At 35.8% G+C, this 12412-nt stretch overlaps 5 protein-coding genes across 7 annotated transcripts in view; 2 read left to right on the plus strand and 3 right to left on the minus strand.

The window, feature by feature from the left end:
* The window catches only part of LOC126971706 (uncharacterized), a 91656-nt gene extending 87541 nt beyond the window's left edge, over positions 1 to 4115 (minus strand). Inside the window, exon 1 of the mRNA XM_050818106.1 lies at positions 4112 to 4115. The gene's annotated coding sequence lies outside the window, so the exon portion shown is untranslated. The remainder of the gene's footprint in view (positions 1 to 4111) is intronic.
* A 1181-nt stretch (positions 4116 to 5296) lies between these two features.
* On the minus strand, positions 5297 to 7161 carry LOC126971648 (coiled-coil domain-containing protein 97). Of its 3 annotated transcripts, none has more exons than XM_050818020.1 (2): positions 6930 to 7161; positions 5297 to 6668 (listed from the first exon to the last, which is right to left on the minus strand). In XM_050818020.1, exon 2 carries the CDS (start codon positions 6660 to 6662, stop codon positions 5640 to 5642), a length of 1023 nt encoding a protein of 340 aa, XP_050673977.1. In that variant the 5' UTR covers positions 6663 to 6668; positions 6930 to 7161; the 3' UTR covers positions 5297 to 5639. The 3 variants fall into 3 exon arrangements, with proteins under 3 accessions (XP_050673977.1, XP_050673976.1, XP_050673975.1); XM_050818019.1 differs by having other exon boundaries at positions 6906 to 7161; XM_050818018.1 differs by lacking the exon at positions 6930 to 7161 and adding an exon at positions 6764 to 6899.
* Positions 7162 to 7174: 13 nt separating this feature from the next.
* Positions 7175 to 9650, plus strand: LOC126971637 (uncharacterized). Its single transcript, XM_050818001.1, has 2 exons — positions 7175 to 7663; positions 8708 to 9650. Exons 1-2 carry the CDS (start codon positions 7392 to 7394, stop codon positions 9516 to 9518), a joined length of 1083 nt encoding a protein of 360 aa, XP_050673958.1. The 5' UTR covers positions 7175 to 7391; the 3' UTR covers positions 9519 to 9650.
* LOC126971640 (uncharacterized) lies at positions 7654 to 10248 on the minus strand. Its single transcript, XM_050818003.1, has 2 exons — positions 9647 to 10248; positions 7654 to 8439 (listed from the first exon to the last, which is right to left on the minus strand). Exons 1-2 carry the CDS (start codon positions 10014 to 10016, stop codon positions 7739 to 7741), a joined length of 1071 nt encoding a protein of 356 aa, XP_050673960.1. The 5' UTR covers positions 10017 to 10248; the 3' UTR covers positions 7654 to 7738.
* Positions 10249 to 11544: 1296 nt separating this feature from the next.
* The window catches only part of LOC126971543 (ATP-binding cassette sub-family C member 10), a 57597-nt gene continuing 56729 nt past the window's right edge, over positions 11545 to 12412 (plus strand). The window contains exon 1 of the mRNA XM_050817829.1: positions 11545 to 12383. Within this exon, the coding sequence (XP_050673786.1) occupies positions 11772 to 12383 (612 nt within the window). The 5' untranslated portion in view covers positions 11545 to 11771. The remainder of the gene's footprint in view (positions 12384 to 12412) is intronic.

A 12412-nucleotide genomic window follows, 5' to 3' on the forward strand; every position in this document is an offset into this window, starting at 1 on the left:
CAGTTACAATAAAGGAAAAGTGACTTGTAATATCATTACCTAACTGTGAATGTGGAAGTGTGAAGAACCGCCATTTTGAATATAATTTTAAAAATATAAACAACAAAAGATCAAGTATTTGTAGGAAGGCAGGAAGTTCAATTTTTTTCTTTTGACTATCTAGACGTACAACTATTTCGGAAAAGGTTGAGCTTTAATGAAAAGGGGTGCCAAAAAACTCATTTGCTCACTTTTAAATCAACATCAACATTATAGCTTCATCGTTTTATAAATTATTTTAATTAAAAATATACACTTTAATGAAGTGATGCAACAAAAATACTCAAATGTCAAATACTCAATGCCTTTGCCCGGTTAGTAAAAATAATAAATTATGCTAATTAATAAATAAAACACAAGAGTTATTGAGTACAGTATATGCTTCACTCCACACACACTTTATATAAATAAAATGCTCACAATGTCTAAAATTTTAATAGAGATTATAAAAATATAATATATGAAACTATAAGTAAATATGAAATAACTTTAATTTGAGACATATGAAGTAGAGTTAGAGCCAGTAGCGATCATTCACGAGAATGACGTATGGACCAACCGTCGCCTCCCTCGACCATATTTAGGGTGGGAACGAACCGCTCCCCGACGCCGCCACAAGCAAATGGCATTTAAGCGAATCAGCGAGCATGGCGAAGCATGTCACAAGAACTCAACCGAATAGTCAACCCCTAAAGCCCAGTGGTTAGTGATCCTGCCTACTGAGCTAGAGGTCCCGACTTCGAATCCCGGTAGGTGCAAGCATTTATAATATGATGAATATGAATGTTTGTTTCCGAGTCATGGATGTTTATAAGTATTTATGTATGTTCAAGTAAGTATATTGTAATAAATATATCGTTGTCTTGTACCCTTCGTACCTACAGGATATGCCAAGTTTGGGGCAAGATAATATGTGTAAAAGTGTGACAATATTTATTTCTTTTAAATAACAAAAAAGAATGTTTATCTACCTATAATACTGACTAAATACTTATGCTTACATTTTTTTTATTTTATTAAAAATAATTAAAAGCTCTAATCATTTAGGGCAAATTTCCTTTCCTATAATAATTATAATCAATTAAATTGTTATAAGAATTCTCTTTCACGAAAAAAAAGTTTCTCACAGAATTTTTTTTACCCAATTAATCAACACCAAATTGATAAAAAACAAGCAGTTAAAAGATTTAGGAGTACTTCTGGATGCAAGGTTAGTATTTCGGGAACAAATAGACACTATTGTTAGTAAGTCATATATAAATGTTATAATATTTCACCAATATATTAATATGTATATCAATATACTAGATGAAGCCCGCGACGTCGTCCGCGTTGACGCTATGAAGAAAAGTACTAATCAAATTAAATCAAAATCACTTTATTCATGTAGGTCTCGGAAATGAAACTTATGAATTAAAAAAAAATATTTATTGAATCTACCGCTACTTCGTAAAGGGTTGAGCTAATGAGAAGAAATAGCAAGAAACTCATTGCCACTCTTTTAAATCAAGATTTACACTTTCATCGTTTTACAAAATATCTATCTATCATTCTTACAAACTTCCCCATTCATAATACTAAAAGGAAGAAGGATTATAATATTAGTAGGATATACATTAATCGTAAGTCTGGAAGCATTTTCGACTCGAATATAATTTTTTTTATATAAAACAATTTGGCTTTACTAAGTAACGTTCAACAACGGATTGAAACTAGGAATTGACCAAAAACCACCTTTTAATTATTTGAAGGAAGGAAGGTATACAAAAAACTCGATATTTGGGTGCCACACGAGTTCACTGAATGAAAACTTATGAATCGTGTAGTCATTTGCGATTCTTTATTGAGACGTAAAAACCGAAATGTTTTGGATGGATCACGTTGCGACAACAACGTCCGTAAAAGGTCGGACAAGCTTCACAAACGTCCGGATTTGCAAACAAGGTGCTGCTGTGTGATGGGATACCGATAATCATGGTATTTTGTACACACCACCAGTTTAACCAGTGAGTGGCGCCTTTGCACTGAATGCCGGCTAGATTATGGGTCCACAACGGTGCCTATTTCTGCCGTGAAGCAGTAATGTGTAAACATTACTGTGTTTAGGTCTGAAGGTCGCCTTAGCTAGTGTGTCTATACGTCTCAAGGTGACCAACGTAATTCAAGTGCCGAAGTACACAGAATTTTTGGGGTTTTTCACGAATCCTGAGAACATCACTGCATTGTAATGGGCAGGGTGTATCAACTACGATCAGCTAAACGTTATGCTGGTCTCATCCATTATTTTCATAAAAAAATATAGTTTGGCATTGAAGCTTGACGTTTGCGTTTGTTCACGATCACATATCACATCTCATATCCATTATACAAATAATTCGCCAGTCAGATCAACTTCATTTATATTTCAAGATCTGGGGAAATTCACAAACATATTCCTTGGTCAAATCATAACCTTTAATCGCCAAACGGGAAAATATTGCAATGTTATGAAGATCGAACTCGCGACCTGTTTATAGGTGAACGCACATTTTCAACTCCTTGCAAAGGTATCCTGCTTGACATGGACGATCAGCATATTGTAGTGGTAGCCAGAGTCTGCAATAGAGTTGATTAGCAATTACAAATTCATAAAGCTTGCAGGAGGTATTACATCACTTAGCACACAATCATTACTTTCTTTTTTACGACACATCATTGGTTGACGTAATTTCAGTGTGGGCTTATGAAATAAGTCTCGGATTATAGTAAAAGAACCCTTGATGAAAATTGGGAAGTTACCTGAGCGTCATGAGAAAGTATTTTTAAATTAATTCGAACACAATACATAATATAGATAAAATGGCCATATTGTGAAACTTTTACAAGTTTGTAAAAAGGAAAGAAAATATTTTGTTGGGAGAAAGATCCAACATTCTTGTCAAGACTCATCTGTGTGTAAGTACACAGGTCTGCGTAGATCGTAGTTTAAGAATCATGAAAAGAAATCAAACAGTGATGGTGTTAGTTGGATTTAGAAAATTCTTCTTTAAATCATTAATAAGACCATAGGACATGAAGTCAGACTGCCTGCATGAAAATAATCGCATAGCATTTTTTTGCATTATCAAAACTACCATGAGTTTGCGTCAAATCCGAAACCAGTATATTGCAAGTTTCGCTGATGTTCACCGTTGATATCATTCATCATCAGCCGGAAGACGTCCACAGCTGGACAAAGGCCTCCCCCTTCATCATAAAACATCGGTACATCTTCACCATTGATATACATCTCTGTTAAGAAAGTACCGAGAAAAGATCAATAATACACAAAATGTTTGTTATTCATCCAAATTTATTTTATCATCTTCAAAGTATGCTCCTTCAGAAACGATACACTTACGCCAACCAATAATCCAATCATCAAAACATTTTTTAAACGCTGTTTCCGGAATTGAGTTCAGTTCTCGCTGCGAATTCTCCTTTGTCTTCTACCGTTTGAAAACGGGTGTCACGAAGTGGTTATTTGAGTTTAGGAAAAAGAAAGAAGTCGGCTGGAGCCATATCTGGTGAATATGGTGGTTGCTTGATGGTATTTGTCGAGTGTTTGGTTTAAAAAAAGCAGTGGATTAGGTACAATAACAGAGAGAGAAAGTTGTTGATAACTTTCTATATACTTAGTCTAAATAAGCAATAAATAAGTTAGACAAGCAACAAAATAAGTTATATGACACCTATCTCACGTCACATCTTATATCTCCCTGTGTATGGTAATTCGGTATCGGTAATTAATAAGTAGTCATAACTGATATTATTTTTTTCAATTTCAAGTGAAATTAAATTCATTGACGATTTCTATAAAGTGCATGAATGTATATTCGTGAATAAGTTAAGCCATTGGTGAGTTTTGCATTGCATTGACCTTGAGGTGGCGCACCTAAGATATTATACATTTGCCCTTCCAAACTGAAACTTACTAGTAAGATGAGTGAAGGCAATTTGTACAGCGAGTCTTATTGGTGGGATGTATCATTTAAGATGCTTCTTGAATGGAGTCATTACGCCTTTATGGCCTACAATGCTAGCTGCGGCACCCGATCGGAAGATGTTAATGGCGTATAAAAAACTCCTATCCATGGAAGGTTAGTTAAGCAGCAGCAGTCTCCCGTTCTGCTATGACACATACCTTTTGTTTAACGACGTAAATTTATTTAATTAATTTTTATTATACTTCCATGGAAGAGGAGGACAAACGAGCGCACGGGTCACCTGATGTAAAGTGATCATCGCCGCCCTATTCTCCTACAACACCAGAGGAAACAGGAGCAGAAACCGGTCCTTTGGAAAGTGTACGCTTTTTTGATGGTTGTTTTTTGAACTCTTTTTGAAGCCTCGTACCGTCCTGGAAACGCAGCAAAAGAAAGCGGGTGGGAATCGTATCCTAGTTTCTATTCGATCCTAAACCGTGTCGTGCAAAGGTGGAATTCGGCGGCAGGACTCATGTCAAACAGCTCAACGAAACACGTCCCGCGGTAGAAAACACATATTATGAAGCAAATTTTTTTCGTAACGCCAAGAGATCCAGCCGTTCACAGAGCAATTGATAATAGACAATAAGAGCAACAATGTGTTGGACAAGGCAAATAGTTCAAGCTGATACTGGGTTCTGCTAGACCTAAAATTTCATAAGACCTAAATAATTCATAAGTGGCTCTTCCCAGAGCACTAGAATGCAGGTCTTCAAGTTGCGGTGCTCTTTTTATGATCCCCAGTTTAATCAAAGATAATCCAGATTTCCTGCGGAGTTGGTAATTTGGTTGGACTTTTCGCGCATTGTGATACAGGGTTTGGATGTATGTGACATGTAGACTACCTGCCAGCTCTCCTCTTTTACTACCGAAAGCCATCTAAATGTTAGTTATACCAGAAGATCCTAGGTAGTGTGATAGAAAAAAAATTAAACAAAGGATATAGATAAACATAATTTTTCAACAGAATCAGTTTTACACCATATATTTTAAAATGAGAAAAGAAATATTTATCAGTTACCCTTACTGAGAACATTTATAATGGGCAGTGCATATCAACTACCATAAGCTGAATGTAATGCTCATCTCGACCCTTACTATCATGAAAAAAAAATATTTTCCAGTAAAAAACTGTCTAATTACTGGGAGTTTCTTATTAGTTCTTCACCCCATGTCAAAGCCCCTCTATGAATCGATGCAGCCACATGACATTTACAAAGTGTTCTTGCAATGTCTGGGAATAATTAAACAAATTTGTAACCAAAATTTATTAACAATGTGGGACTCAAACCTGCTAACTCCTGGTTCTGTCCTAGTGCTCTTACCACCTGAGTAAACTGTTCGAGTTCTGTCTGTATTCTACAAAGCTACAGATACATAATTTTTTTCTTAAACTAAGTAGTGTTGTATTAACAACTGCCAGAGAAAATCTACAGAACAATATCTTATTGACAGTCTCAATCAGGTATATTGCAAATTTTGTACAATTTGTGCACTTTTCTTATATATATATGCAATAATATCTACAACAAAAAAGATCTAATACTCGCAAGTATTGAGTAAACAACCCTTCTGGCAATTGTAAGACACTAACCTTTACCTATTGTTAATTTTTGTTATGTGATTCATAAAAGTATCTAAGGGATCATCACCATTGTCTTGTTTATCTGCTTGGGTGCCATATTCATGAACTAAGGCCATATGTTGCTCTAGTGTTTCACTGTCATTTGGCTCAGAGTCAAAGTACCTATCCTGAGCATCTTGAGAAATTTGTTCAAGATCATCATAATCCTCATTATTGTCAATAGTGCTGTAATCAAACTCAAAATCCCTGCCATCAATAAAACTATTATACATTTCATTGAGAAACTCTTCTCTTAATAAATTCCTTTCATTTGCACCAATCATTGTTTGTTTTCGGTTCTCTTGTGTACTTTCTATTGTATCAGGAACATCAAAATCTCCCCAATGCTTATTTGTTGTACTTCTTCCAACAGTTTGTTGACCATCATTTGATTTGTTTACAGATTCTTCAACCAGTATTTGTTTGTTTTTAATTTCTCTCATTTCATTTCTGTCAACTGTGTCCAAAATTAAAGTAAGTAGTGTCAAATTGTCATTGTCAACTGCATCCCTCTCTTGTATTTCATCATCCGTAAGATACTGCCCTATCAACTGTTCATATAGTAAAGGATTTCGGAACATCATTTGTTTTTCACTAAAGTAATCAGATTCATCTTGTAGTTTCTTTAATGCTTTATATCTCCTATTTCTTACCCTCTTGTTTTTAATTTCTTCAGAATGATAAACTTTTAAGTGGTCCACACAGTCCCTAAATTCTTTATCAGCTTTATAATGAAAGGATGACTCAAAATAAGTCAAATGATTTCGAGAGAAATATTTTCCAAACTGAAGTAGAAATTGTAATGGTGACTTTTGGTACATTCCAAATGCATAAGAAGCTTTTTCAACAGTTTTCAAATCTTTTTCATTAGTATGGGAATTTTTAAATGATATTTTAGCACTTCTAACTAAAAAATCAATAATGTCATGTATTGGATCAAAATTATCGTCGTCTTCATCAATCAAATCCATTGTTATATTGTTAGCTGCTTCCATTGCTTTCTGAAAACATTGTGAAAATTACAATATCACCAATGGGCAATGAGTAGAAAAGTCAGTTAGTTAATGGTAGTAATGATTAAATAGATAGAACTGACCTAACATGATCTAGACGGAACGTCTAAATCTAACTGTATAAGTATAAGTTTTAAGAGGATTAAGCCATAATATTATAACACTTTCAATTGATTAATTTCAAATTAAATAAAGCAATTTATAGATAAATTATTATCAACAAACCAAGAGTGTTTTGATTGACAATACCTAGCGAAACTCTCAATGACTACGATTATATGCGATTGACTCGATTGTATGAAACGTGCAGATGACGGCTATAATCTTGTAAAAAACGGAGATAGCTGGAATTCACTACATTATAAGCAACATTTCACTTTCAAACTTAGCCAGACTATACTTCGTCGCCAATAACCATACCTACTACACTATTTCAAACTTCAAATGTCAAATGATTGCACGTTTCATAGGTACTAAACTAAATTTCAATTTTTACTTAGGGCGCGTACACATAGAACATCCGTTTTACAGGATCCTTTTTAACTGATCCGTCGTTACTGGAGGTAATATTCACACAGCATTTACAGGACCGATTTTAACAGATCCGACGCTACTGGAGGTAATATTCACACAGCATTTACAGGACCGATTTTAACAGATCCGACGCTACTGGACTTTCGTTCTTCAGTGTATCGCCTACTTTCTACGAGAATGGACGTTGTCGTGTTGTATTGGTACTATCGTCGTCTGCGGCGGAGGAAGCCCCGGCGTTATTGGATACATCCACTATTAAGGCAAAGATTTTGTCGTGGTGCTGTTGTGCGTCAGCTGAAAGAAGACGAATCTAAATTTTTTACTTATTTCCGAATGACGACGTCTACTTTTGATGACCTTCTTAAACGATTAGAAAAGGATTTAAAAAAGAAAGACACAAACTGGAGGAAAAGCTTGTGCCCTGAAGTAAAACTAGCGATATTTTTAAGGTAAGAACTTTAATTTTTGTTATTATCAATTAAAATTTAAAATGACAAAAAGGTTTACAAAAATGAAGATTTATTTCAAAACATAGACAGATCTGGCAAGTCTGACTCCTGGCTGAATGTAGATTCTACTGATGGCGAACCTTCTACTGATGGTGTAGAGTCAAGATGATGTGGCCTACTAAAATAACCTTGGGTGTGGTAGTGAGGTGTGCTAGAACTTTGTGAATATGGAGGCCACTCGTAGTTTGACTGACCATATCTTCTACTTTTAATATTTTGTAAAAGGTTTATCACTCCAGACTGAAATTCTAAAATTTGATCGCCATTAAGTGAAGCCAGTTGCGGCAAAATACCTTTGAAGAACGATAAATTGGGATCTTCAAACTCATTTTTACTTTTTTTTAACTGATCATTCATGTATTCAATCATTTTGGCGTCTACTTCATTCACATTTCTTTTGATTGCCTTGCGTTGCGGCGGGGCTAAATTTTGTCTTTCCTTTTGTCTGTCACTACCACTTTGTTCCGTAATCTGATCAGGTTCATCTTCGTTGTCTTTATTACTTTCTACTGTTTCCGTGATGTTGTCATTAGCAGGGACGTTCTCGTGTGTATCACCTGGGGTGACAACTTTTTTCAAAAATAACATTTGATTGTGATATTTGTAAGGCTTGGTATTTGAGGCAGCAGCTCCAGATTTCTTCAATTTCTTTTTCTCACTCAATGTTCGTATCCAGGCATCTCTAGTCGAATTCCATTTTTTTATAACATATTTTCCTGAAGCAAGTAAATAATAATATAAGATGGTTGTCAATAGCTTAGTAAGTGAAAGGCGAATAAGAAGGTAGAATAGACTTGTCAGTAATTAATTACCATATTGGTCAGTGGATAAGTCAAATTGACAGTGCAAGAACTAATCGGTCAGTAAATAATGGGAAGCAAAAAAGTATTACTAATGTTTAAATCAATTTATTTTAATTAGGTAATTTTATAATTTAGTTCAGTTCAGTTTAATTTGATTGATTGATTAATTTATTTTTTTTAGGTATGCAGCGTCTGGGTGTACATTTCAAGAACTTCATTACGTCTTTCGTGTCGGTGTGTCAACTATAAGCAACATTATTAAGGAAGTTACACGATGCATATGGAACAACTTGAATGACGAGTTTATGCGACTTCCTACAACAGTGAGTGAATGGGAGCATATATCAAATGGATTCGACACAAAAGCAAATTTTCCCCACTGTTTAGGAGCAGTGGACGGTAAACACATCAGACTTCGAAAACCAGCAAAAAGTGGCTCAATGTACCTAAATTACAAAGACTTTTTTTCCATCATATTATTAGCGATCGTAGACTCTGACTATCGTTTTCTATATGTTAGTATTGGGTCGTATGGAAAAGAATGCGATTCATCAATATTCAAGGAGTCGACATTTTGGAAAATGATGCTAGATGGCAGTTTACAAATACCAGAACCTTGCCCATTAATAACAGGCTCAGAAACGAGAGTTCCCTACGTCATAATCGGCGATGAAGGTTTCGGTTTACACGAAAATTTAATGAGGCCATTTAGCGGGACGCATTTAGACGTAAATAAGCGAATATATAACTATCGTTTGACCAGAGCTAGACGATACGTTGAATGTGCATTTGGTATTCTTGCTAATAAGTGGAGAGTATTCCACCGGCCTCTAGACGTCAACAAAACAACAGCTATATGGATAGTTAAGGCATGTACCGTTCTACACAACTTTATAAGGGAAAAAGAGGGCTTAAAGGATGGCAACACATCCGAATCTGAAGCATTTCATTTCAATAGCCTACCTGATGATGAAACGCTACGAGGTGGTTGAACTGCAAATTCAGTTCGAACGGAATTCGAAAACTATTTCGTGTCCGAATCTGGGTCAGTTTCTTGGCAGAATGAAGCTATTTAAAATAAAAAACAATGTCTCCATTACAATATAAAATAAATACTTACCAAATTCTTGTCTTTCTTTTTGTTCCATAGCTTCAAAATCCTCCTTTAGAATACCGCATATTTCGCGCCAAGCTGCGGTTTTTGCAATTTTATCTTTATAAATCTCCAGTGTTTTGTCCCAAAGAACTGGTCTACTTTCAACACAATTTATCAAAACTTCTTGCTCAACATATTTTTCAAACGCCTTGCTTGCCATGATTATGATAGCACTGGACACGTGCACTACTCTAGGAATGAAACCGGCAAATGGCGGCTGTGTGTAGCACATCGCACCCCGCGCACCCCCGTGCAAAGCCTCGTGCGGTTTCAATCCGATAAAACGGATTAGTATAGTATTACTGGATCCGGAATACTGTGTGAACTGGCTCATACAACTACATACGCTAATAACATATACGTTTAAACGGACCTGTAAAACGGATTGCTGCTTATTTTGTCGGATCAGTATTTTTTACTGGATCCGGAATACTGTATTCTGTATGAACTCGCTCATACAACTACATACGCTAATAACATATACGTTTAAACGGACCTGTAAAACGGATGTTCTATGTGTACGCGCCGTTAGGGTATGTTCCGATATGCACTGCGACCACTGTACAGTGTGACGTCAATTTAGTATACTGTTCCTTTTTCCGCATCGGCGCTCTCCGCCCCTAAATGTTCGCCTTAGATCGGCATGCGTTCGGCGCTCGCGCAGCGTTCTCCCCGTGCGTATTATTTTACGTGTAGTTATAAAATGCTTATAAGTAAGGTAATTTGAGTGACTGTCACTGAAAGCTATTGAAACAAGCTATAAGACCATGTATAAATTATTCATATTGTGTTTTTATTTTATTTCACACAGACTTTTCATTGGACAATAAGTGTAAAAATAGGTATATTTTAAAATAAATGTTGATTTTCAACGTTAATTACTTGTTTTATTTATTTCCTTTTATGTTTTTGTAATGAACATTGTATGTTCATTATAAAATAAAACCAAAATCTCCACAAAGAACAATCTTTGTGCAGTCTTGATAACGACCGCTCGCTGCGCCGCCCGGGAACAAGTGAACACAAAAATGCTATGTCTGTAAAGCTATGACGTCTAATATTGGTGGCCTTGAACAGTCGGATCAAAATGTGTATCGGACTTCACTCGTTCATAATTGCGTAGGAAAATAAACCATCTTGTATAGGTAATAAGGGTGAAAAGTGGGTGAGGTAAAAGAGAGCCTTGGGGCACTGCCGAACTCTGTGTGTTTGTAATTTCAAGTGCCTGCGGGCACCTTCCGACGTGGAAAGGTTTATAGCCAATTATACTGGATACTATTTAAAACGGAACTCAATCCCGTATACCTACTGTCAGCCGCATTTTTTGACGCAGCATTCAAATGAGTGTATTAAAGTTTTCTAGTTTATTTAAAAAAACTGTTGTTGAAATATTGTCAAATTAAAATTATTTGGGATTAAGCTGTAGGACTGATCACGTGATCAAAGTACTGCGTGTACCTTACCTCGAAAACGCCAGCGCTCACAGTAGAATATGGCGGCGATTTATGACGTCATATATTTCCCTAGGGTACTGCGGCAGTATTCTGGCAGTCCATAACGGAACGAATTTTTCTACAGTGGTAGCACTGTGTAGTGCTCGCAGTGCACATCGGAACATACCCTTAGGCAGTTCCGCCTCTTGTCCGCCTCGTAGTATTTACATCCTCTTTGGAGTAATAACCGTAGGTATCTTCTGATTTCAGACTATATAAAATTGCCGTTTGACGTTTGCCAATCAAACTAAATTTTGTTTTATGTTTAACAGGTGTCGTTCGTCAGTGTCATTTTTGTGGTATTGTCAGACGTCATGACGTCAAATTATTTGGACATTGCTGTCAAGTCGATCACAGTTCCTTGATACTTGATAGTTAACTTTTGTTTACATTTTTCTAGCTAGGCATTATTGTGTATATTTATTAATTTAATTTTAGTGAAGTGAAGTCCCCAGCGTGATTATTAATCTCCGCCTCTTTTAATCTTAAGACTTTTGATTACAATGTCAATGTATATAAAAACATTAAAGTAGTTAAAAAATCCTTCTTTCCAAAAAATGTTAATTTAATCTTCTTACAGCTTGTGCACATGAATCATGAGTCTATATTTAAATATATCATTAAACTGGGAGGATATATGTGGCCCTTCTGGATTTCACCCTTGGAATGAGACATCAAAGGATTTCGGAATATGTTTTCAAGAATTACTCCTACAGACTCCAATGTATTCTATGTTAGCTGTTCTGTCAGCTTACTTTATAGGATACAGAAGAGATTGGGTCATTCGGGAGAAAACACAAGAACGTGCTATTGCACTACGGAGTTTTATTGTTCTTGTATTAGTTCTTACACCCATCGTACAGATATATGCTTACTTAACAACTCCAAATTTAAAGTTGTTTCCTGTTGATTATTTCATCGCAGGGACTTCCTGCATCACATGGCTGGTGCACTTTGGATATGTATTAGCATTAAAACATCGCTTGGGACAAAGTTCAAGAGGTCCATTATTGCCATTGTTATTGTGGGGTGCAGTTGCTTTATTAAATATCATAGAACTGAGAAGCACTATAGTTATGGGAGCTCCACCAGCATTTAGTATAGCTACTTTATGCTGCCATGCATTATACTTTTTGACTCTATTACCTGGAAGTGATTCCAGACCAACCTTTTATTCTCCTTGCCTTGTGGGATCCCAACACTCACATGTAAGAAGTGAAACTATTATTTCGAATTT

This window comes from Leptidea sinapis, chromosome 24, assembly GCF_905404315.1.
Source record: "Leptidea sinapis chromosome 24, ilLepSina1.1, whole genome shotgun sequence".
NCBI classification, from domain to species: Eukaryota; Metazoa; Arthropoda; class Insecta; order Lepidoptera; family Pieridae; genus Leptidea; species Leptidea sinapis.